Source organism: Ipomoea nil, unplaced genomic scaffold (genome assembly GCF_001879475.1).
Source record: "Ipomoea nil cultivar Tokyo-kokei standard unplaced genomic scaffold, Asagao_1.1 scaffold3030, whole genome shotgun sequence".
Taxonomy (NCBI): Eukaryota; Viridiplantae; Streptophyta; class Magnoliopsida; order Solanales; family Convolvulaceae; genus Ipomoea; species Ipomoea nil.
In genome coordinates, this window is record NW_017619458.1 from 5,010,203 (window position 1) to 5,034,144 (window position 23,942).

General features: G+C 34.5%; 3 protein-coding genes and 1 long non-coding RNA gene across 11 annotated transcripts in view; 2 read left to right on the plus strand and 2 right to left on the minus strand.

The window, feature by feature from the left end:
* LOC109163642 (FAD synthase-like) overlaps nucleotides 1–651 on the plus strand; it is a 30,312-nt gene extending 29,661 nt beyond the window's left edge. For 3 of the 4 annotated variants that reach the window (XM_019312388.1, XM_019312390.1, XM_019312389.1), the window contains exon 17: nucleotides 151–651. In XM_019312388.1, coding sequence (XP_019167933.1) covers nucleotides 151–251 — 101 coding nt within the window. In that variant the 3' untranslated portion in view covers nucleotides 252–651. The remainder of the gene's footprint in view (nucleotides 1–150) is intronic. The other variant, XM_019312387.1, reaches the window with a different exon arrangement.
* A 2,476-nt stretch (nucleotides 652–3,127) lies between these two features.
* LOC109163643 (thioredoxin-like 3-3) lies at nucleotides 3,128–14,347 on the plus strand. 4 transcript variants are annotated; one of them, XR_002051312.1, is made up of 5 exons: nucleotides 3,128–3,216; nucleotides 4,615–4,820; nucleotides 4,961–4,986; nucleotides 6,134–6,421; nucleotides 14,336–14,347. XR_002051312.1 is itself a non-coding variant. In XM_019312394.1 (5 exons), exons 3-5 carry the CDS (start codon nucleotides 4,695–4,697, stop codon nucleotides 6,351–6,353), a joined length of 372 nt encoding a protein of 123 aa, XP_019167939.1. In that variant the 5' UTR covers nucleotides 3,166–3,216; nucleotides 3,737–3,968; nucleotides 4,615–4,694; the 3' UTR covers nucleotides 6,354–6,501. The 4 variants fall into 4 exon arrangements, 3 of the variants coding, with proteins under 3 accessions (XP_019167937.1, XP_019167939.1, XP_019167938.1); XM_019312394.1 differs by lacking the exon at nucleotides 14,336–14,347 and adding an exon at nucleotides 3,737–3,968 and having other exon boundaries at nucleotides 3,166–3,216; nucleotides 6,134–6,501; XM_019312392.1 differs by lacking the exon at nucleotides 14,336–14,347 and having other exon boundaries at nucleotides 6,134–6,501.
* Nucleotides 9,751–11,417, minus strand: LOC109163644. Of its 2 annotated transcripts, XR_002051314.1 has the most exons (4): nucleotides 11,145–11,417; nucleotides 10,837–11,021; nucleotides 9,966–10,021; nucleotides 9,751–9,856 (listed from the first exon to the last, which is right to left on the minus strand). It is a non-coding gene; the product is annotated as an uncharacterized LOC109163644 (long non-coding RNA). The 2 variants fall into 2 exon arrangements; XR_002051313.1 differs by having other exon boundaries at nucleotides 9,806–10,021; nucleotides 11,145–11,414.
* Nucleotides 14,348–19,956: 5,609 nt separating the features above from the next.
* Nucleotides 19,957–21,890, minus strand: LOC109163668 (S-adenosylmethionine synthase 2-like). The gene is made up of 2 exons (XM_019312425.1): nucleotides 21,784–21,890; nucleotides 19,957–21,334 (listed from the first exon to the last, which is right to left on the minus strand). The coding sequence occupies exon 2, from the start codon at nucleotides 21,323–21,325 to the stop codon at nucleotides 20,153–20,155; it is 1,173 nt and encodes a 390-aa protein (XP_019167970.1). The 5' UTR covers nucleotides 21,326–21,334; nucleotides 21,784–21,890; the 3' UTR covers nucleotides 19,957–20,152.
* Nucleotides 21,891–23,942: the final 2,052 nt, after the last annotated feature.

Genomic DNA, 23,942 nt, shown 5'->3' on the forward strand with positions numbered 1-23,942 from the left:
TAGTTGGAAGTTGCGTTTTGTTATAATTTAAGATATAGCCCATGGGCCAAACCACGCTAAAAGATTGAATCCCACCAATTAACTAGTCTAACCCATGGCCTTATAAACCCATATGTTCTCTCTTATTTTATAGATGTGGGACTCTTAACACGTTTAATGCCAGTAGTTTTGGCGTTTATGCAGGATCTATCGCGGGTAGAAGCAGCTGCCGAAGCGTTGTGCAAGAGTTTCCATCCAGGTGCGTTCTCTAACGTGGACCGAGCCTGAGTATTACATCCCCACCACTCCTTCCTGATCGCCATCCCAATACACTGAGCTTTCCCGATGGGGCGGGGCCGAATATGCAACCAAAAGCGACTTGTATATCTGCAAGTCGGACGTCTTGGGGGAAAGTGTTGATGATAGTATCTCTCTCATGTGACTATGGAGGATGATGGGGGAAAGATTAGAAAGAGAAATAGAGAAACCATTAATATGAATGAAGAATATCCATTATTATAATTGAAATGTAGTTTTACTTTATTGCAACTGAAAGAGGGATGTTCAAATATATTGTCTGACAAGAAGTATCTGACAGCTTTAATTTGTTGAAACAATGGTTTTCATTTATTTATAGCTCTATATAATATAAAGCAGTGAAATACCTGAAAAGTCACCTGTATTTTGTTTTAAAAACATGCACGACCGCACGGGCACACACTTATGTGATATTATAATGTAGGAGTGATACGAGTTAACCTCCTGATAATCAATAACTAATTTTGATTATTCGGTGGTTATTGGTCGGTGATTAATAACTAACACACATATATAGTCCAAAACAATAGTCTTGCCGCTAGTATGCTAATAGCCCATAACAAATACTCCGTGTGTTGCCGCAATCGTTATACCCTATACCACGGCGTGCGTAACACTATGCGCCGCGCGCTTTCCAAAACGACGTCGTTTTGGGAGGCGCGGTAGGAAGTTGGCTGTGATTATTATTTGCTCACACAATTATGTATATTTGTTCATACAATTATGTATATTTGTTCATACAGTTATGTATATTTTTTATACAATTATGTACATTCTTTTTATACAATTATGTACATCCGATGTTAAGAGTTGATGTGTATTATGTTAAAAGTTTATGTTTATTATGTATTATGTTAGATTATGTGTATTATCTTTTAAAAAGAGTATGTATATTTTGTTATATAATTATGTACATTCATGTATACAATTATGTATATTCTAGTATAACATTATGTACATTTTTGAACAGGAGTTTTTTTTAAAGAAAAATTAACTGTCATACACTGGGGCGGGAAATTTCAAAAAAAAAAATAAATAAATAAATTAAAACGATGTTGTTTTGCATCTGGGCGCACAGTGCAACACGCGCTGTGGTGTAGGATATAAATTGCCGTGTTGCCGCTAGTATGCTAATAGCCCATAACAAATACTCCGTAATATTTAGTCCAATCGAAATATATAATAGCTCAACAAAACTTAATAGACAATAATCCAGTAGTTATTGCATGAATTGTGGTCCACACAGCTGTGTGAACCATGTTCTAAAAACGAAATCGTTTTGTTTAATTTTATTTTTTGTGCGCCCAGCTACGATATACATTTTTATAACTCATAATGTATATTATTTTAAAACATAATGTACATTATATTACCCTAGATGTTTCATTACTCTAAAATATAATGTACATTATTGTAAAACATAATGGCCATTATTTTAAAATATAACGTACATTATTTTTACGCATAATATTCGCGATATTGTTTTGGACCGTCGTCTGCACAACTGTGGGGACCTTTGCCAGAATCATCCTATCCTTCAATTGTTATACAATGGACATGGGTTCATGTTACATTTGTGAATTTTGGTTCAAATATTATATGTTTGCAGCTGGCATATTTTGTATTTACAATTAATTATTTTTGTAAATAAATCGGGGACACATCACATGATAATTACAAACACGTAACATGATAACTGCATATATATAAATTTAAATTGTTAAGTGTAGATACATAATAGGTTAACTGTAGACACATACAATATACAGAATATGTTAAATGTAGACATATAAAATGTTTATAATATCTGATGTATTTGCACTTAGTATATTTTGTCATGTATATATATGTATACGGAGTAATATTTTATGTATATATGTATAAGGAGTAATATTTTGGACGAGAAAATTTCAATTTTAGTCCTATAACTATAGGAGTCTTGTTAATTTCAGTCCTCGACTTTTAAAAGTGTCAATTTAGTATCTTGAATATGTAATTTTTTTTAATTTTGGTCACTCCGGCCAAATTGTCAGCCAAGTTTCGTCGGAAAATATTAATGGTTAAAAAAATGAGGGTATTTTAGTCTTTTTGCATGTTTTTTTTCCTTCCCATTTTTTGCCAGATCTGTGGAAATTCGTCGAATCTGGAAGGGTTCCGGCCTAAGTTCGTGAAGCAGTGGAACGAGGCGGACTGGTCCGGCGACTACGTCAGGAACAATCTGGTGGATTTTGGAGAAGGAGATGAGTTTAGGACACTTTCCGACATTAAAATGTCAGAATCGAGGAAAACATGGTACAACACCACCATGAACCTTAAGGAATACGAAAAGAAGTGCCTACACAACTGTTTGCAAACTTGGACCGGATCACCATCTTCTTCGAAGAATTTCCATAGATTCGGCAAAAAAATGGGGAGGACAAAAAAAACATGCAAAAAATTAAAATACCTTCAATTTTTTAACCATTAATATTTTTTGACGAAATTTGATTGACAATTTGACCGCAATAATCAAAATTGAAAAAAAATTACATAATCAAAATACTAAATTAACACTTAAAAAATGGAGAACTGAAATTAACAACACCTAACAAAATTGAAATTTCCTCTATTTTGGACCAAAGTACCACCACATGGTATAATTTGCCTATCCTTCATTCCTTCCTCGCTTCTCACCTTCTCCACTCTTCCGCCGGATTCCGCCCTCATTTCTCATCTCTTTCTCCCTCGTCTCTCACCGCCTCACGCCCTCCGCCCTTGGCGGCACTCTGGTCACTCCCTCTGCCCTCGTTCTTCACATCCGCAGACGCCAAACAGTCAGACCTCACTACGACCCTACCCACGCAACGACTCAGCGGCGACCGTACGGGGCTCAACGACTGCAACTCGCCAACTCCTCCGTTTCCTCCTCAAGGAGTCAAGGTAAATTTGTACATATTTGGTTAGTTCATGTTTAGTTTAATTATTTTTTTCTTTAGTTTAATTTTTTGATTTTACTACTATTTCTGCTTCTGCTGACTGCTGCTACTAATTTTGCTACATTTTCTTTATTTGTATCATTGTTAAAACATAATTGTTCTTAAAACTATCATCACTGTAAGTTTAAATTCATGACAGCTCTACATTGTTTCTAATCCTGGGTACTGGACAATGTTTCTATCATCATTGTAAGTTTCAATTCAAAACATATTAATTTACTGGACACTGGGTTTAAAACATTTTGTCTACTGTAGTATTGCAAACATTAGAGTTTTTAATTATTAATTGTGGAATTATTTGTTATTTTTTCGGTTTTTGGGTAACTGACCGGGACCACCTTCGGTCGGTTATGATGGTAAAAAATTTCAATTGGTTTTTCGGTTGGTTACGTAACTGACTCCGTTTGCTCACCCCTAATATGTGTGACAGTAATACTTTGTTTGGCTTCAATCTTGATGCATAGTCACAACTACAACATCTTGTAACAATTCAAATGGGTATTGGTCTGAGGCCAAAATTGAAGTAGCATTTTGAGTTGTTTTTGGAGGTACAAGAGGACTTGTGGTGAGTTGTGGAAGTCTCATGGAGCAACCTGCCACTCCTAGGAAGGATTCTGGTAGGAGCAACGGGTTTAGTGGCGGGGTGATGCAAGTTGCAACTAGTCTCATTGAACTAGGAGTCTAGGACAATTTGGGGTATCTTTAGTATTTTTGTCGTATCTTTCATATGAAATCGGATTGAAGTTATTCAAGATTTTATGGAAAGCTAAAAGAAGAACATTTACAACTTTTATGTTTTGAGTTTTTTAAGATTGAAGGTATGTTTGGAAACCTGAAAAATGATTTTTGGAAGTCTTATGTTGCTACTCTTAAGGTAGAATTCTGGTAGGAGAAATAGGTTTAGTGGCAAGGTGATGCAAGTTGCAACTAGTCTCGTCTTGAATTAGGACAATTTGGCGAATTTTCAGTATTTTGTGTTGCATCTCTATATAAAATCGGATTGAAGTTATTCAAGATCTTATGAAAAACTAAATGAAGAACCATATACAACTTTCATGTTTTCAGTTTTTCAAGATTTAGGGTTCGTTTGAAAATCTTAAAAATGACTTCCGAAAGTATCATGGAGCAACCTGCTACTCCCAAGTAGAATTTGTAGCAGGGTTATGCAAGTTGCAACTAGTCTCGTTGAATTAGGACAATTTGGGGTACCTTGGATATTTTTATCATATCTCTATATTGAAGTTATACAAAATTTTATGAAAAGCTAGAAGTATCTACCTTTTTCATGTTTTGAGCATCCTAACAAATTTTTGTCAATATATTTTTTTCACCAAATTTGTAGTGGTCATAACATAAGCTGGGGGTTGAGGGATAGTCCTGTAGAGAAGATAAAAAGATTAGAACACAGAAGGGGAAGCAAAAATGGAGCAGAATGACAAAGAACACAAGGAAAATCCATGCAGTACTCAACCTGGAAACCTTGTTATAGCCACTGGTGATGATAACCTAAAGGACATCTTTCACCAAATCAGCACTTCTAAAACCCCAGTCAGTATATATTCTTCCCCTCAACTTTTGAATTTTATCCATCTTCTTGTATATCTGCATATGCATGTGTCTGCCCACAGATTCATATGACCCTAGATGCATAAGTGTGCTGAATTCCAATTCGAAAACTGTTCTTGCAGGCCGTTATTAACTATGGCGCAACTTGGTATGTTCTGAACTTCCATAAAGCTTATTATATGTGCTTTGCTTTCAATGCTAAAATCAAAGCTTCAGTTGAACTTGAATTTAGATGAATTCTGCTAGAAAGATCTAAAATGAAGTTTGTTTAGAGGAAAGGGAAGGTAATTTGTTCGTTCTCTTCTTTAGAACAATGTTTTATACTGGCCTTGACCTGATTTGTTGAAGGTAGTTTTTTTTTTTTTCCTCACAATTTTTTGTTGTGTAAATATGTTATAAGCTCAATTTAAAAGTGCTAATTGCTCTGTCCTCTGGGGATAACTCCTTGAATATGGATATCCAATCTGAATTTTATGTCTAAAATTGGGAAATTCTTCTGATGCTTAATGATTCTGCATTGGAGTTAGTATATCCATTGAATTTGCATCTCCTCCACCTAGTCTGTGGTGGGTTGTGCCGGTGTGGAGTGTAGAGTGATATGGCCCCAACCAGACCTTCAAAATGTACTAGGATTTTGGTGAGGCGGTTGGCTTTCTTGGTTTGAGCTAGTTAGTTATGGATAAGTGAGGATAACCTAGGTTGGTTTATCTTCTTGTGATCCTTTGCTGGCCTATTGGCCTTCTTGGTTTGAGCCCGTCAACTATGGGCAATCTAAGCTAGTTTACCTCCTTGTGATCTTTTGCCCGCTAGGGTCACAAGACGGGGTGTTTACCTAGTGCACACCCTCTATAGTGGCTGTGGGTTTCTCTCGTCACTCAAAAAAAAAAAAAAAAAAAAAAAACTTGAATATGGGCTGTCTGCAATCTGGAATTTTCTCTCAATTTAAAAAATTCTTCTGATGGCTAATGATTTGCAATGGAATATTTCCTATGAGCTTGCACCTCACCTCCTAGTCTTCTGGTGGTTTGAGGAGTGAACGAGTGATGTGGCCTCGTTAAACTAGACTCTCAAAATATGTTAGGGGTTTAACATTGATAGCACATCCCGCTATATTCAGGATATAAATCTTTGAACACGGATATCCTGTTTGAATAAATGGTGATTTCTTCTTATGTTTATAGAATTATAGTGGTCTTTGTTTCAAAAGTAGAGCTTAAAAGAACAAGGAAACAATTTTAAGCTGATTGTCTGCTGCTAATTATCTGCACTGAAATAAGGCAGTTGATCATTTTCAGGTGTGGTGTTTGCAGCCAGATGCTTCCCGCATTCTATGAGTTGAGTAACAAGTTCTCTAAACTCTCGTTCGTGTATGCTGATATCGACGCTTGTCCAGAGACTACTCTGAACATCCGGTACACGCCAACTTTTCATTTCTATCGAGATGGCGAGAGGGTTGATGAGATGTTCGGTGCAGGAGAAGAGAGACTGCATGACAGGCTGTGGTTGCACTCTTAGTGGGAAAGCAGTGTGTCATTCAATGTTATAAAAACATCATACATGTACTATTGCTGTTATCAACTACTGTAATCCGCCATGTTTTTTCTTGGCAAATGGCTGATAATGGACCAAGTTAGTTGGGTTAACACTATTTTGATCGATAGTATTAGTTGGTTGCAAAAATGGCTAATAGTTGACTAAGTTAGTTGGGTTAATTGGTTTCACTGATAGTATTAGTTGGTTATAATAAAGTGGTTTGATAAATTAGTTGTTTAAATGAAATATAAGGGCATAAATATATTGTGCTAGTTTATTAATTCTTAAATTATTTTTACAATTTTTATTTATTTATGTAATCTACATCTATACATCTATACATACAATTCTAATAAGAGCCAATAATGTTAGGCCTTTAACTGGAATAAAAAAAAATGTTGGTAGTATTATTTTCTTAAAATGAATAGTTCATTTATTTTGATTTTAGTATTTTTAATGATTTTTCTTATTTATCCTCTATTATATTATTTTCTTTCCTAAAATAACTTAAATTCTGTTAGTATAAACTTTAGTAACGGAATATTCCGTTAACTATTTATTATTTTTAACTTACTCATTAAGAAATGTCTTAGGTTCGAACCACATTTCAATTAGAGTTGGCATAATTGTACAACATATACTACGATTAAAATATATTTTAAAAATATAGTAAAAGACATTTTTGGTCCTAGACTTATAGTGACATGGACAATTTTGGTCCTTTATAAAAAAATCAGACAATGTGTGGACACTCTTACTCTGACAAGGACAATTTTGGTCCTCCGTCACTCTTCCCGTTAAATTCCCTGTTTGAGAAGGGGTATTTGCGTTTTTTCATCCTACCTCCTTCATCATCATCTGCTCTGCTTCTTTACTTACGGCAGTCATCCATCGCCGGAAAACCAAGATCAAAGGTCATCGGAGATGCTGTTGTTCGTCGTTGTTCATTCTTTACCGGATCCACTTGCTGCTAGTGTGGTGTTGGTCGTCGGAGGATGGAGACCAAGATGGTGGGGGACGGCAGTGCTTATGTATATGTTGGTGTGTATAATTAAATCTCTTCCGTGCTTATGTATATGTTGGTGTGTATAATTAAATCTAGAGAAGAGAGAGACGTGAGATAATAGAGATGAGAGAGAATTTGGATACAGCTTTGATCAGAAGCCCCAAACCCCACATTGCAATGGGATCTCACTTGGATTCCCTCCTTGCAGCAGCTGCTTCAAGCTTAAAGATGGGTCTTCCACGTCGCCGGAAATCCACCGGAGAAGATACTGGTCCAATCCGTCGGATTCAGCCAACAAACACTCCCAGTCTTCCATTCCAAGATCAAAATTTTCAGGACCCTCGCTCCACTCCAGCGCAGGGTGAAGCTCTTCCACGCACTTCTCTTTATGGCCGGAGCCTATGCCGACTGGATTAGCCTCCATAGTTTGAATGGTAGTGGCGATGGAAGGAGCCACTAGACTTGTTGTTTTATACCCGCTGTTGCCGCCGCCGCCGCTGAGGGTGGATGAGGAAGCGGAGGTAGAAGTAGAGGGGCTAGGACTCCTCGTATCCAGAATAAAAACCGGTTCATTGCTCACAAAGCCGCTACCTTTCTTGAACTTGGCCGCATCTGGGGGCACTAAGGAGGAAGAAATTGCAGACCCAAACCTAGAAACTTCAAGAACACTTTTCCCCTCAAGTTATTGCTATTATACTTTATTCCTATTATCTGCAAATGCAAGAAACCTGAGAAAAAAAAATAATCCCCAGAACCCAATACCAAATCTCAAGTGCAATAGAGATCTAGGAGAAACAAAAGCACAAAAAAACAAAAAAAAGTTTCCCCCTAGAAACAAAGCTTCTTCAATGGCAGAGAAGACTCAAAGCTTCAAAGCTATGAGCTTTACACTCCGATTCGGGCATTTTTTTTTTCCTGTAAGCTTAGCCATACCACCATTACATGAGCTCCATGGTGGGTGACTTGCGTAAGTAAAGAAGCAGATCAGATGATGAAGAAGGAGATAGGATTAAAAGACGCAAATACCCCTTTCAAACGAGACATCTAACAGGAAGAGTGACGGAGGACCAAAATTGTCCTCGTCACAATAAGAGTGTCCACAAATTGTCTGATTTTTTTTTTATAAAGGACCAAAATTGTCCATGTCACTATAAGTTTAGGACCAAAAATGTCTTTTACTCTAAAAAATATATATAATATAAAATTTAACATAAACTTTGTTCAAATAATTAGTCCGGCTAAATACCTAACATTCAAAGTTAAGCATCAAAGATTATAAATCAAGAACTTTTAAAATCATTTGATTTTTATGCATTTAAAAAACAAACAAACAAACAAACAAATTTAGGTTACATTTTTTTTCGTTTAATTAATCTTCTTTTGATTATTTAGATCATAACAGAACTTAATATTTTAATTATACTTTTATATTATTGGTATAATTTAGGTCGTTATGGTATTAATATTTTTTTGTATGTATTTTTATAATGGTACAATTGTACATTACTTTACAAATATTATACTATTTTTTTTATCGGACAAAATTGTTCTTACATCATTGTCAGGCTTGTGCGACCTAACTACAAAGTTGTTGATCATAAATACAATTACACCTGGACTCTAAAACGGTAGGACCATTTTCTAACGAATTGACAATGTTGACATCCCACTGGCTCTAATTGAATAAGTTTACACATCAGAATTTTATCAATGCATTAAAACTTCCAAAGAAATTTGTAAGTTAATTTTTACTACTCCGTATATCATTATAACACTATCTATTGTAACTATATATTTTGAATTATTTATTATCATCCTCTATTGGCCGGATTTGTAACGATTGTCGTTGACAAACTCTCAAAACAATTTGTCTCAACAACGAATGTAAATTAAAAAAAAAATCAATGATTTCATTATTATTAATGAATAATATGTACGCCACTTTATTACTCTTATTGAATTACTAGTGATATCACGCGCTTTGCGCGAATTAATCAATGCCCAATGCATAAAGTTAAAACAAATAAATAAAGAATATCACTATACATTAGAATAAATGTTCATAATATAATCGGCATCGCAATAGATTTTTAATTTGTCCAAAAGAATAATATTGGTGCATGTTTATTGTAATATAAATGATAAGGAAATTGGAAATAAAATTTCAAAATACTAATTGATTTCTTGTCCGGTCTAATGAGCCTAGCAACAAAGCATTAAAACTTGATTATATGATGATATTTCAACAAAAAAAAAGTACAAAATAACTAATAATTGATGAAAACATTAGTTTTTGAAGTTGATGATGACATTTCTAATCCTTTTATTTTGTGGCATTTATAAAAGAATAAATTTTTTTTTTTAGTATTACACACAAAAAAGGGTTACATAATGCGGAATAATTATTGACAAAACATGGAAAGCTATGGACCAAAGGTTTCAAGGTGATGCATACTACAAAGATCTGTAGATCTACAACCTGAAATATACATTAATAGGTTATATGTTTATAAAGACATAGAATAAAATATAAACCTTTTACAAAAAGAAAAAGAATAAAATATAAAACATTTAGAGAAGTGCAAAACTTGAGCAGTTGCTTTCAACCCAAATGCTTTACCAACAATAGTGACATTAGGATTGCCTGCACATTTGAATGATGGCTCCATTATTAACTCTTTCTTATCAGTAACATAGACCTTCATACCGGGAAGAGAATGAGACAATCAAAAGTTAAAGATGGCAGAGAACTTATAGAGCAAGTGAAACCTGACTGCCTTTCCAGCACAATTTGTATATTAATTCCCAAGATAACAAACATAAGCCAACTTGAAAGAAGCAACACGATAAGGGAAAACAGAAAATTTATGAATGATCAATCATTTAACAATCTTGTAGAGGAGGGAGGCAATAACCCCAGAGTCAGTGTTTCAAATTCGACAAAGTCAATCTTATACTTACAGCACTGTCACCATAATCTAGGGAAATTGTGTTTATTTCAAAATCCAAAGAAGCTTAAAAAGTTATGCATGGGATGCATAAATTCTTATTTTGCTTCAGCAATTGCCTTCTACATTGGGGACACAGAGAACAAAGAAAGAAGGAAAAGGTCTCTGGAATCCCAACATAGATCACTTTCACCATGATCCTAATAAATTGTGGATATTTGAAACTCTAGAGAAGCTTAAATAGTATACTTTCACCATGTGCTAGATTATATTAACCTCGAATCAAATTACAAATAGTACCATTAAATTAACAATAAATACTTAAATCAAAGTATCATAAAATCCTTGAGTTATCAAATAAAGAACCGTAAAATAACTGTCAGCAACCAAATTGAAACAGTATAATATAATAATTTATGGGACAGAATATCTTATATTCATATGAATAGCTACAACAATAGACTATTTTCCTAATCTCATTATCTTCTAAAAGAGAGTAAGAGATACTTACATGAAACAGAGATGCCAAATCATGAAACCCAGCTTCTCTTCTGCCTGTAATTCTCATGAACAATAGGCTATTTCCCTAAACTCATTGTCCTCATCGGCTAATTTATTGTACAATCTTTTCTTTTAGATCATATGCTATCTAATAACAGAACCACCAAGAACAACAAAAATGACTTTAGACCCCACCTGAAACATTGAAAGATTGAAAAACACAATGAAAAAGCAAGAAAACCAACAGACGACAATTAGATTGAAAAACACAATGAAAAAGCAAGAAAACCAACCGACGGCAATTATATGCCGGAGTACCTCTACTTGTTTCCTGGTAGCTCTAGAATCATGAGCTGTGGCTCGGGCAAGGGTTTTTCGAAATTGGGATTTCTAGTGAAAATACGATGAAGACCTAGGTGAAAGGAGGCTCAGGCGCGGGCAGTCTTCATCGCGGTAAACCGGAGGTGTGTGATTCTTCTTCCTTCCGATGAAAGGAGGCTCAGGCGCGGACAGTCTTCATCGCGGTAAACCGGAGGAGAAGGGCTATGGAATCTGAGTCCTAGTAAGGCGGCTGGCAGTCTTCATCGCGGTAAAGTGGAGGAGAAGGGCTACGGAAACTGAGTCCTAGTAATTGCCATTTAATTTTACAGAAACTTCAAATTTGCCACCGCTATATTCTTTTGACAGAATTGTTAAGTTTAACAGTGAAAGTTTGGTATAATTTAGAAGAAAAAGGTTATATTAGGAATTTAAGTTGGCATTGTACAATTAGAAAGCGCAAAGTACAATTTTGTTGAGCATGTGGCTTACCGACATTTTTTTTTTGTTCCAGTTAAGGATCTAACAATATTCGGTTTTATTAAAATTGTAGATAGATTGTAGAAATAAAGTAGTAGTTACAACAAAAAATAATACATATGCATTTCATTAATTTAGAATTAGATGTCTATAATGCCTTTATTTAAAAAAATTATTCATTATAAAATATTTAAAACGAGATATAATTTCATTAGTTATATTATATTTATTTTCTACGATTCATACCTTCAAATTTTTTAATTTATTATATTTACTACATTGTCCATTGTCTTCTTTTCACATTATCTTGTAATTAAATATCAACGTTATAATACAAAATATGTTATATATATTTATTTAACAAATATAATAAATATTTATTTACCAAGTATTTTATACAAATATAATAAATATTAATATTTTGTTCACATGATAACCTACCACGCACATCTCACAATGCATGAAACATGTAGGGAAAAAACTACTACTACCAAATACCAATAGGTTCTTGTAAGATAAAGAGTTAATAGTACAACTAAGATCCCATCATATATACAACAAGGCAAATCTAAAACTTCCTACACCATAATCTCATTGCATGATGAATCCATCCATGCTACCAGTAACTCAATTGCACATATCACACTACCAATAAAAAAAAAAAAAAAAAAAAAAAAAAGAGGACATGTACTGAAGATGACTATGCTACCCAAAAGAGAATTAATGGTCCGTTTGGAAAGCAAGAAAATGAGTTCTGGAAAATGTTTTCCGGAAAATGACTCATTTTCTGGAAAACATTTTCCTTTCTTGCGTTTGGCACCACGACAGAAAACAGTCTTTGTGTGTTTGGCTCATTTTCTGGAAAATGAGATAGAATTATATAATTAACCATTTTATATAATTAATTATTTTGTTTAAAAAAATTATAATAAAATTTATTTTTAAAATCAAATAATATTAATTATTAAAAAATTATAAAAATTAATTAAAAAAAAAGAATACTGACGAAACCAGAGAGAAGTCTCTCTGGTTTCCCTCGCCCCGGTGTTTCCGGCGAGGGAAACTAGGGAGAAGTTCTCTCTGGTTTCTTCCGGCAAGGGAAACCAAACAGACCCTAAGAAGAATTAGAGAAATTTAAACCAAACTATTTTATTTAGACTATCATTTTTAGACTAAGTGTTTAGACTATCATTTTATGCATTATTTTATTTGCGCAAGTAAAAGATCTAGTGATAATAATAAAAAAAAAAAAAAAAGAAAAACATTATTATTGTTGTTATGAAAACAAAAATAAAAAGGGGCAAGGAAGATGTTCACAAGAGATATTAATGTTAGGAATAATGAGTAAAATGATAATTTCATAATTAAAGTTAATAAACTAATCAAAGACTACTCTTATGTTATTTTGTAGGGATGAATAGGGTAGTAATGTCATTTCATCCATTTTTCATTTTTTTACAATCCAATGGAATTGCAATTCATGGGATTTTATCCCATGAATTGTAATTCAACAAAAGGAGGAAATTGCAATTATGTGAAATTATAATTCCCTCCAATCAAACATTATAATTGGGATGGGCAAAAAATTGTGATTGCAATGCAATTCATATCTACCATCAAACTGTTATAAATATTAATGGTGGCCATTATTTTGTAACGTTTGTAACAGACATATTAATGTGTCATTATGTATGCCATTATTACTCGGTATTATATATATGTATTGTATGTGTAATGGAAGGGATACAGATGAATGAAGACATGATTCTCCCTTTCTCCCTTGTCTCTCTATTTCTTTTAACACGTTATCAGCAGTGATGCTCTACCCAATGATTATCGGAGACGTTACGGAGATGTTCGGTAGAAAGCGACCGGCGGCACATTGACTCCCGGAGACCTCCGTTCGTCGAAGGCCAATTGCCAGCTGCGAAGACCAATCAAGTCTTGTTTGGATCGCCGAGAAGAGAAGGCCAATCTGGTCTCGGACTGCGACGTCCGATCGTTCGTGAGAGACGATGAATGGTGAGTGACCGAGATGATGAGGCATACTGAAGCTCTATTGACACACCAACAATGGAAACCCCCAGGTTAAACATTCCAATTTCTGACCTTTTAAGTCATAGGGTTTTAGATTCATCTATATATGAATATTTTTGAAATTGTTGGTTTATCTGTTTCTATGACTATTCAATCTGTCTGCATCTCAATCACATGAAATACATGTTTTGACGATTGTAACTGCTAAACGGCTTCGTACGCTGCGGATCGAAACCCACGCGTTGGTAACTCTTCTCTTAACCTATTGAAAATTCCAAGGTTATGGATAGAAATTCTGAAAAGCTATTTGCTAGTGTTTCTACTTGATTTCATATGCTCTGCATATATTCTCATGTAATTTATGGTGTGTGATGGTATATCCCCTTAATTGCGAATCATCTAAAGCATTATCCATCTCTATTTATTAATTATTTTAATCTTGTGGTGGCCCATTGCGAACCATTTGTGAGCATCATCGAATGATCTAGAGCAGCTACTACTTACCAACTCTGCAAGAGATGTTTGTAATTCATGTGTATGCATCATTGTGTGTCAATGTTCATATCCTATGTTTCAGCAACAAACTTTTAGGATCTCTGAAAACTTGACAATAGAGAGCTCTGAAGTAAACAAATAATTGCTGAAGGGTGTATCTTCCCTCTTTGTTGTCAAAGGTTTTTCTTCAAAAAAGTGGGATCTGTTTATTTTCTTAACAACTATGAATGCCATGTCCTTTAGAGCATTATGACTGGTACATGAAATATTGCGATATGCTTACTTGACGTGATTACTCCATATATTGTATATCTGGTGTTTTTATGGTGTCTAGAAAGAATGATCTTCACACATAGTAATCGTTGCCATAAAAATTTTTGATCGGCGCAATTTGAACACTAAATTCGTGAAAAATACTTGTTGAACTTCATTTGGCCTGAAATTTTTTTTCTGGAGAACCTAGACTTATGATATTTGATATCTTTAAAAAGAATTTCTCAAAAATATGCTTTGGTTGTTCCAGAAAAATTCCGTAAAGTTCTGGCAGTGTCATGCCAATTATTTTTCTGCCTGGAGCAGTGTTGGGAAAAATTTCAGAAAAAATACTTCCACACCTTGGATTGACATGAAAATTTTTATGTATGTTCTAGACTTACTGAACTACATACCTGCAAAATTTTGTGTCAAAATGTGTTACCGTTTTTTACCCAGAAAATTCTGCAATCCAAGTCAAAATTCTGAAAATTTTCACCGATTTCAGCTTGTATATCTTGCTATTTTTGTGATGTTTTCATACTTGTATGAAACTATGAGATAAAATGAGAGCTTGCTTGGAAAAGTGCTGGTTTTGACTCCCCGAAATAGGAATGAATGGGCCCGGCAGTGAAACATGTGCTCGTTATCCTTTGGCGAATGGTACTTCTCTCATTTTATTCTCTAATTTATTTTCTAATTTATGAATTAATAGAATCTCTTTTTTTTCATGTCATGCATTGTGTGTACCACACATGATACTCTTTGTTTAAAGTGGATGTGCATGACTTAATTGAGATTTTTTGGTGTCCATGACACAAGGGACAATTATATCACATATTGAATATGCTTATTTTAAATTGACAATATTTAGCATGTAATCTCTCGATTAGGCTCATATAAGAGAATTTGTTATTTCTCTTGTTGGCAATTAATTATTTGCTATAGGCCATAAGGGTTGAGATTTATCACACAACTTATATGTGAGACAATAGTATGAATTCTCAATAAGGTCTTTCATTGTTAGGTTGCACCTGTCGTTGCTAAACCTTAGTTTGATCTTGATATGAGTCTAAATATTGTGATATATAGCATAAATATTGAATATAGCTTTTCCCGGAAGGCAAATTTGTTGCTACAATGATATATGATAATAGCACCAGGACAAATTTCCCAAATGTAAAATTGACTTGGTACTGATATTAAAAGTCATCAATTGTTATTTGTCCAAATTCAAGATTGTTGGTTGTGCTAATTTATTATAGCATTGTTTCACATGAATCTTTGACATTGAAATAAATTTCAAATTTCAGTATTTAAACAAGATGATTGTGCCTAATTTTTAATATAGTTTTGCCCAGAAGGTAACCACTAAGAGCACTAGTTTTTATTGTCACCCTTTGTCGTAAGCCCTCTATTATGCATATTTGACCGGAGAGGATCCATAAACCCTAAGTCAATCCCTGAAGGATTACCATGAGTCTATAATATCATTATGATCCCCCAATGCATACAATGCATGATCCGAACAATTAATTCTTGGTTATCTGGAAAGCTAATTATTGAATTTTACTTCTCAAAGTTCACCTCCCAGATTTTACTACTTAGTTTTTACTTCCCTAATTTTACCTCCCGGATGTTACCTTCCGGATGGTACATGAATTCATTGTACTCCAGTAGAAGTACATGACCAAAACTATTTTAAACATTGTCATCTATGATAGTCACATAGTACTCCAGTAGTAGTACATGACAAAATTATACTAAGTGCTTTGAGTGTCGTCGATTTTTTAAAAGACAACAACACTTAACTTTCGTGGAAATATACTCTTTGAGCTTTAAACCTTCCATACTTGACAATGTGTCATTGGGCTATTTATCTAATAAGGTCTGGAAGACCCCTGATGAGATTGATTTTTGGATGACTAATGACTCATGAATGAAGTCTGCAACTTCTATTTTTTAATGCAATGCTACTATGCAAAAATGTTATGTGCTTAACAGCTAAAAGTGAGTCACACCATGCTGGTTTGCCTGAAGCAAATAAATTGCTAATATTTGGCATTTAATCTCCCTAAGATTATCGAATGTTTCAATCATTTTGTTCAATGTGTATGCTTGCCCTATCTGATTTTATATGCCACTTGTGATTTTTTTTGAATGCTACTAGCTCTATTACATTGTAGTATTGTAGTATCTGTTCATATTCTTTCTCAACCTATTGAAACACAAAGAGCCAATAACGCCTCCACTGAGGCTCGAACTCACAACCTTCCAAATGGAAGTCCAACCCGGATACATTTGACAACTTATTTTGTTGTGATAATCTTTATTTTTTTTAGAGACCCATTTTTTAAATTACGGCATGACCAATTGGGTCTCTTAGGGCAAACATAATGAGTTAGATATTACAATTTCTTATCCACATGAGTACTTTATAGAGCATGTGTGAAGGAAAAATTACTGAATTATCTGTTTTGGGGATATACTTTTGTTCTAAATCCAAATCTAACTCATTGCATATCACAAACCAATCCCTCAAGGATTGTTATGCCTAGTACATGGTTTAAAAATAAACATTTCCCTATCTGCGTTATTATTTATAGTGCGCAGTCTATTTCAAATACATCACCACCACAGCGTACCTCTAAAAAGGCTACCAAAGAACCCTCTGTCTCTTGATCAGCTAATACCAAGAGCACATGATAGGAGACCAATATATATCCTTAGGTACGCTGACTGCATACTTAATTAATGAAGATTGCTTCTCGGCATTAGGGGGAGATAAGAGTTCAAATTTAATAGAATGCCAAGAAATTTCATAGAATGAAAATATCTTCATTATTTAAATCCATGTACTAGTTAGACTGAACTGGAAGTTCAAAAGATAATCTACTTGCGATATTAGCAAATAATCTGCTAAATACATATATTGGTCATACTAATCATAAAAGAGTGACTAGGTCCCATATACCTTCCCCAGTTTGGACCAAATATATCGATACTCCTTGATACCAGAAGTATAGGAGATCCATCAGTGTAAGAAATAAGAATCATTATACTAGATCTAGTATAAAAATATTGTCACTCTTGAAATAGCATTGAATATTTTAGTCCTGAAGACGCTCGTCCAGATGACGAGAAACCCTAGTCAATTTATAGGTGCACCAAACAAACACAATACTAGGGATGCGGAACGACCAGATCAAAATATCTTTGGGAAATGTATAGAATCTGGTTGTTTTAGAAATTGCCATTACTTTTACAAATGTGGGAGACATTTATAAAAAGGTTATAGTTGTCGACAACACAATTGCCATTACAAATTGCTCCGTTATATGATAATAATCTGGATCCAGAGTTAGGCACCGGAAGTGTCATGACTATTTAACGTATAAAGGAGCAATTAAGGCATAGCTGAACTCGCTAAAATGGATAATTCTCTTTATAATAATGCACCATTTGAGCGTTAACCCTGAAGGTTACATATGGGTGTGTGCATGAAAGAGAAATAAGAATAATGAGGTGATGAAGCGAGTTTGTAGCCTATGGGTTCACGCAGAGACCCTTAATTGATTTTAATCAAATATACTTTCCCACGGTAAATGGCATTAAGTTCCGCAACATAATACAATTGGCAGAATAATAAATTTAGATATGCAGTTAAATTTATTTTGAGAAATCCTGGATGGATTCATAATTCTCGAAATAAGGATTTATTTAAGTATTATTATGTGTCATTATTTACTCTTTAAAGGGTTGCGAATGGAGTTAATATCCTCATTGAAGGAATAATATGTACCATTGTGTGCTCGATAAAGGGTTGATAATGAACTTATTTATTATTTATTATCTCAGTCAAGATTGATGGTGTAAACATCAATGAAAGATATAAAGAGCTTGATGATGTCAGTTCATGTTTAAAGACTGAGACTTTTGAAACAAAAAGCTTGTGAAAGCTATAAGTATTATCTCGACTTGAAGATCGAGTTTTTCTTTACAGTTTTTTTTTATATACACCAGTCAGCCTACATCTAAAAATGCTTTTTCATATGTCTATATGCATATAAGTGTCATGTTTTTATCAAACTAAAGGTTGCCTAATAATCTCTTGAAGTAGATAAGGAACCTTTTTGGACTCGAAGTCCCTTACTTCATTATCATTGGAGCACCATTATAGAACCAGAAGTTCCATAACCCCAACATATTTGCGATAAAATTGCTAGCAAAATCTAGTGCCCCCCCTACAAATGAAGTACTTGAATAATGATTAACATATCCTCCGGTATCTTCGAGATACAAAGACATGACATTTATGTAAGAAACCATGATATGGTTTTAATAGGCTACTTGGGTACTGGCTGTTTTGTTTGATCCCCGCAATGCCAAGTCCAAACTGGTTATACAATGAATTTCCCTAAATGTTCAAAATGAGGACAATAACACTTGTGTTGCACAAATGTTATATTAGCTCTAGAAGAGCCATAAGATTATTGTACACTACTCTAAGTGACAATCCAGAAGATTTGTCCAATCCATCTCTTCAAAATTTGAAATATATGTAGAACTTGAAGATTGTTATCTTCAGGGGGAGACTGGAAGTACATTTACTCGAATCAATCCGGAAGATTGAACATTGAACGTAAAATCCTGAATATTAAGTCATAAAAGACTAACAATTGCGCACTATTTGCAACACATAAATACATAAATATCATGTACTCTTTTCCTCACTAGTTTTCTCCCATTGGGTTTTCTAGTGTGGTTTTTAACGAGGCATGAGTATGATATAGTAATGACAATGAGGAAAAGTTGCAAAATAATTGCTTAAACGGACAAACCCCAAAATCCTAAAGATTATGCGGTTTGCGCCCTGAAGGCTTATGGTTGTACTCTTTTTCCCTTAACTAAGTTTTTCCCACAGGGTTTTCTCAAGTTAAGGTTTTTAATGAGGCGACCAAATACAATATATGTTTTTATATATATCATGTACTCTTTTCTTCAACTAGGTTTTTCCCACGTGGTTTTCCTAGTGAAGTTTTTAATGAGGCATGAATATATTTGCTATTGTACTCTTTTCTTGTCTAGGTTTTTTCCCACAGGGTTTTCCTAGCAAGTTTTAACGAGGCAAGATTATGGACAAATAATGTCCAAGGGGGAGTGTTATAAATATTAATGGTGGCCATTATTTTGTAACGTTTGTAACAGACATATTAATGTGTCATTATGTATGCCATTATTACTCGGTATTATATATATGTATTGTATGTGTAATGGAAGGGATACAGATGAATGAAGACATGATTCTCCCTTTCTCCCTTGTCTCTCTATTTCTTTTAACACAAACAACCCATTAAAGTAGCTTATTAACTTGGTCAAATCAGTCAAAATTGAATTTATGTTGGCGTATGTATGAATTGTTCTGTCACTTTCTGTGAAGGAACTGATTCCATGCCCTGATTTATCTGTGCTTCTCATCCATGAAAAATAGCAAGGAAAAAAAAAGGACAGAGATTACTTCAAACTGAATGCACTGTCACAAACTTCATTTTCACAAACTCAACCTAATTAAAATGAAACAATAATCCAAAAACACTAATTGTTGCCTCAAAACAAATAAACACTGGAAAAGCTAAAAACAACTACTGAGAAATCTTAAAATCCTCTCTCTAACTACCCCACTATCAAATGTGCTCAGCTCGTTTATTGGTCTGCAACGAGAACAATGGGTGCAGAAAAAAAACTCAAGCTTTGGGCTTGAGGATCTTGACGGTTTCCCAGGTGAAGTCAGCATCATCGCGGCCAAAGTGACCATATGCAGCAGTCTTCTGGTACCTAAACTTACCCCCTCTCTTCAAGTCGAGGTTGATTGTGATCATTCCGGGCCTGAAGTCGAAGTTCTCCTTAATCAGAACCAATATATCCTTGTCTGGAATCTTACCCGTCTTGTAAGTGTCAACAAACACCGAAAGAGGTTCTGCCACACCAATGGCGTATGAAACCTGCACTAGACATCTACGAGCAAGTCCTGAGGCCACCACACTCTTGGCCGCTTGCCTAACAATGTAGGCACCACTTCTGTCCACCTTGGTAGGATCCTTCCCGGAGAAAGCACCTCCACCGTGAGCTCCCCACCCTCCATATGTGTCGATAATAATCTTGCGGCCAGTAAGTCCAGCATCTCCGTGTGGACCACCAATCACAAAGCGGCCTGATGGATTAAGGTGGAAGATGGTCTTGTCATCAAGATACTTAGCCGGGATCACAGGCTTGATCACGTGTTCTTTCAAATCCTTGGCGATTTGATCGTTGGTAACAGTCTCATCGTGTTGGGTCGAGATGAGAACAGTGTGAACCCTAACCGGGATCATAGCACCATTCTCGTTTCTGTACTCAACTGTAACTTGGGTCTTACCATCAGGCCTCAGCCACGCGCAAGTTTTGTTCTTTCTCACCTCGGTGAGTTTGGCACCCAGCTTGGTAGCAAGGACATGAGTAAGAGGCATAAGCTCGGGGGTTTCATCAGTGGCGTAACCAAACATGTGGCCTTGATCACCAGCTCCAATTTCCTCGGGTTTCTTGGTGAAATGACCATGAACTCCCTGGGCAATGTCGGGGCTCTGTTGCTCAATGTTCACAAGGACCTTGCAGTTATCAGCGTCGAGACCAACATCTGGCGAGGTAAACCCAATCCCTCGGCAGGTATCACGAACTATCTTCTCATAGTCCACCTTCGCCTTCGTCGTGATCTCTCCAAACACCATAACCATATTCGTCTTGGAACACGTCTCACAGGCCACCTTGCTGTCTGGATCTTGTTCCAAACAAGCATCAAGAATGGCATCTGAGACTTGGTCACACAGCTTGTCTGGGTGACCTTCATTCACAGACTCTGAGGTGAACAAGAACGAATCCATCTTCCTTTTCTATTCACAAATAAGGACACAACTTTGATCAGTTTCTTATCTCATGTAACCAAACCAAATGTAAAACATATCACAAACTTTTAAGATTTAATCATTAATTGGATTCAAGATCCTAATTCACATCAATTTCATTTCTTTTACAAACACAAATCACACTAAACTTAAGCCTATCTTTGACATTTCAATAAAGCTTCATTAATGGAGCCATCAGATCTGCACACTCACAAGTCACAACACAACATATGAATCAATATAGACACTAATGCATAAACCCACAGATCTAATTTCGCATCAACCTACAAAACATTACCATTAATCAATACAAACTACCTAAGCCACCCATCAAAGGTTCGATCTTTACAGCTTCGAATTCATAGAGAAACAACCCACTAAAGAAAACACTTCTATAAACACGAGAAAGTAATGCCAAGTTCTAGATCTTAACGTACCTGAGTTGAATGAAGTTTGGATCTGGAACAAGAGATAACCAGTTCAAAGTGAGGGAGAGAAGGTTATGGGCTTATGGCAATAGCGGGGATGTTTGGGGTATATATATACAGCGAGATTGAGCGACTCACTCTGCACCATAAGAGTTGGTGGTTTATACTTAATAGCTTTTTAATTTTATTTTTTTTTAAACCCCAGTTTTGTTTGACTAATCTTAAGTCCATTTATATAGCAAAATTAGTTTACTAGTCAGATTTTAGTCCACATGTAACATAACTGCACAAAGATTATCTTTCGACTTTTTCCTTATATATATTTTATTTTGATTTAAACTCGCGCAATAATTTCCAGTCATAACTTTTAAAATTATGCTATGAATCAATTATGGTAAGCCGCTAAATCTAGAGAGAAGTTAATAAGCTATTGGCTTGTGGCTAATGGGTGTGGGAGGAGTAGGTAGATTGTTCTGTGCAGTTCTGGGTCAGTACTTCATGCCTTGATGGGAGTACGTGATTGGTGGGGGTTGTTGGATCTGTCCTTTTGTGCAATTTTATACACAAATTTCATGTTGTTATTTGTTTGGTCAAACTCATTTTCCTTCATAGTGGGAACAATAGGCCTTTTTGCTAATGCCGTATTAGTATTTTCTTAGGAATGCGTGTGGGTATGGGCAAGGTTACTATTATTATTATTAGATGCATGTGTAATTTGGAACGTCACGTGCCCACTACACCACGGTTTCATATTGATAATTTTTATATTGTAGATTCATAATTTTTATATTATAGATTCATAATATTTATATTGTAGATCCATAATTTTTATATTATAGATTTATAAAATTTATACATAAAATTTATAATTTTTATACTGCAGATTCATAATTTCTATACTGTAGATTCATAATATTTGTACTGTATATTCATAATTTCTGTACTATAAATTCATAATTTCTAAACTGTATAGTTATCAAATTATGAACATATAGTTCTCTGATTTGTGAAAAACAGAGTTCAACAATTGAAATCTAAAGTATAAATTTTATAAATCTATAAAATAGAAATTATGGATCTACAATATAAAAATTATGAATCTACAGTATAAAAATTATGGATATGAAACCGTGCTCACTTTGCAAAGTGAGCACGTACTCACAGCATAATTTGCCGTGTAATTTTGGCCCGGCCTGCACATGTTTAGGTTTGAAATTAAATGATTATTTAGTTTTAATTTAAAATTAAAAAAAAAAAAAAACTTATAAGGTCCTGATTTAAATTAATTAATGTATTTAAAATTGAAAGTGTTTTCTATTCAACATCATTTAAACTCCTTAATATGAATATATGATAACTGATGATTGATGTTAATAGTTAACATTTTATTTTTATTGATGCCGGGTTAACAATTTTGTTGGGTTAATTTTTACTTATTGATGTATTAATTTATTACTATGTATTTTCAAAGGAGATCTACTTATGATGCCCTGGGTAATTGATTACTTGGTAGGCGTTCTTTGTCATGACTGAAGAATATTGTGGACTATACAAGTTCTACCTCATTCATGTGTGTAGCTTTTGCCCGTTGATAAGGTGGGAATTTTGCACTTGAAATGCGTTTAGATTGAGTGGGGAGTTGTCCTCCTTATAATTTAAAAATAAATAAATAAAAAAGGAGACCATCTTTTTTTTTTTTTTTTGGTAGGAGACCATCTTTTTAATAGTTAATTTTTTGTTCAATTTCAAATTTATAAGGACTCAATTTAAGTTCATGTGTATGTAAAACTAGAATTGTTCATTTCGGTTTAAAATTAGATGTTAGAGATTTATATAGTATTAGTGGATTAATGTTTTAATTGTGCTATCATAAAATGTAAATAATATTTTAAATAATGTAGAGTTGTAAATATTATTTTAAATTTGGTAGCATAACACCTAAGTTTGGCCCAATTTGTTATACGTACATTTTGTTTGGATAATTATCCGCATGTGTTTTTCAATGACGGGATATTCAGGTTCAAATGCCCATGGATTCATTGTTTGTTTACAGGCTTCATTTCTTTTTTAAAATGAAACCCTTTAGAGATGAATTCCGTCTATTTTTCACAAACTTTGGCTAAACCTTGGCAGGAGCGTTATGGGACAATTATGGTCCACACAATGTA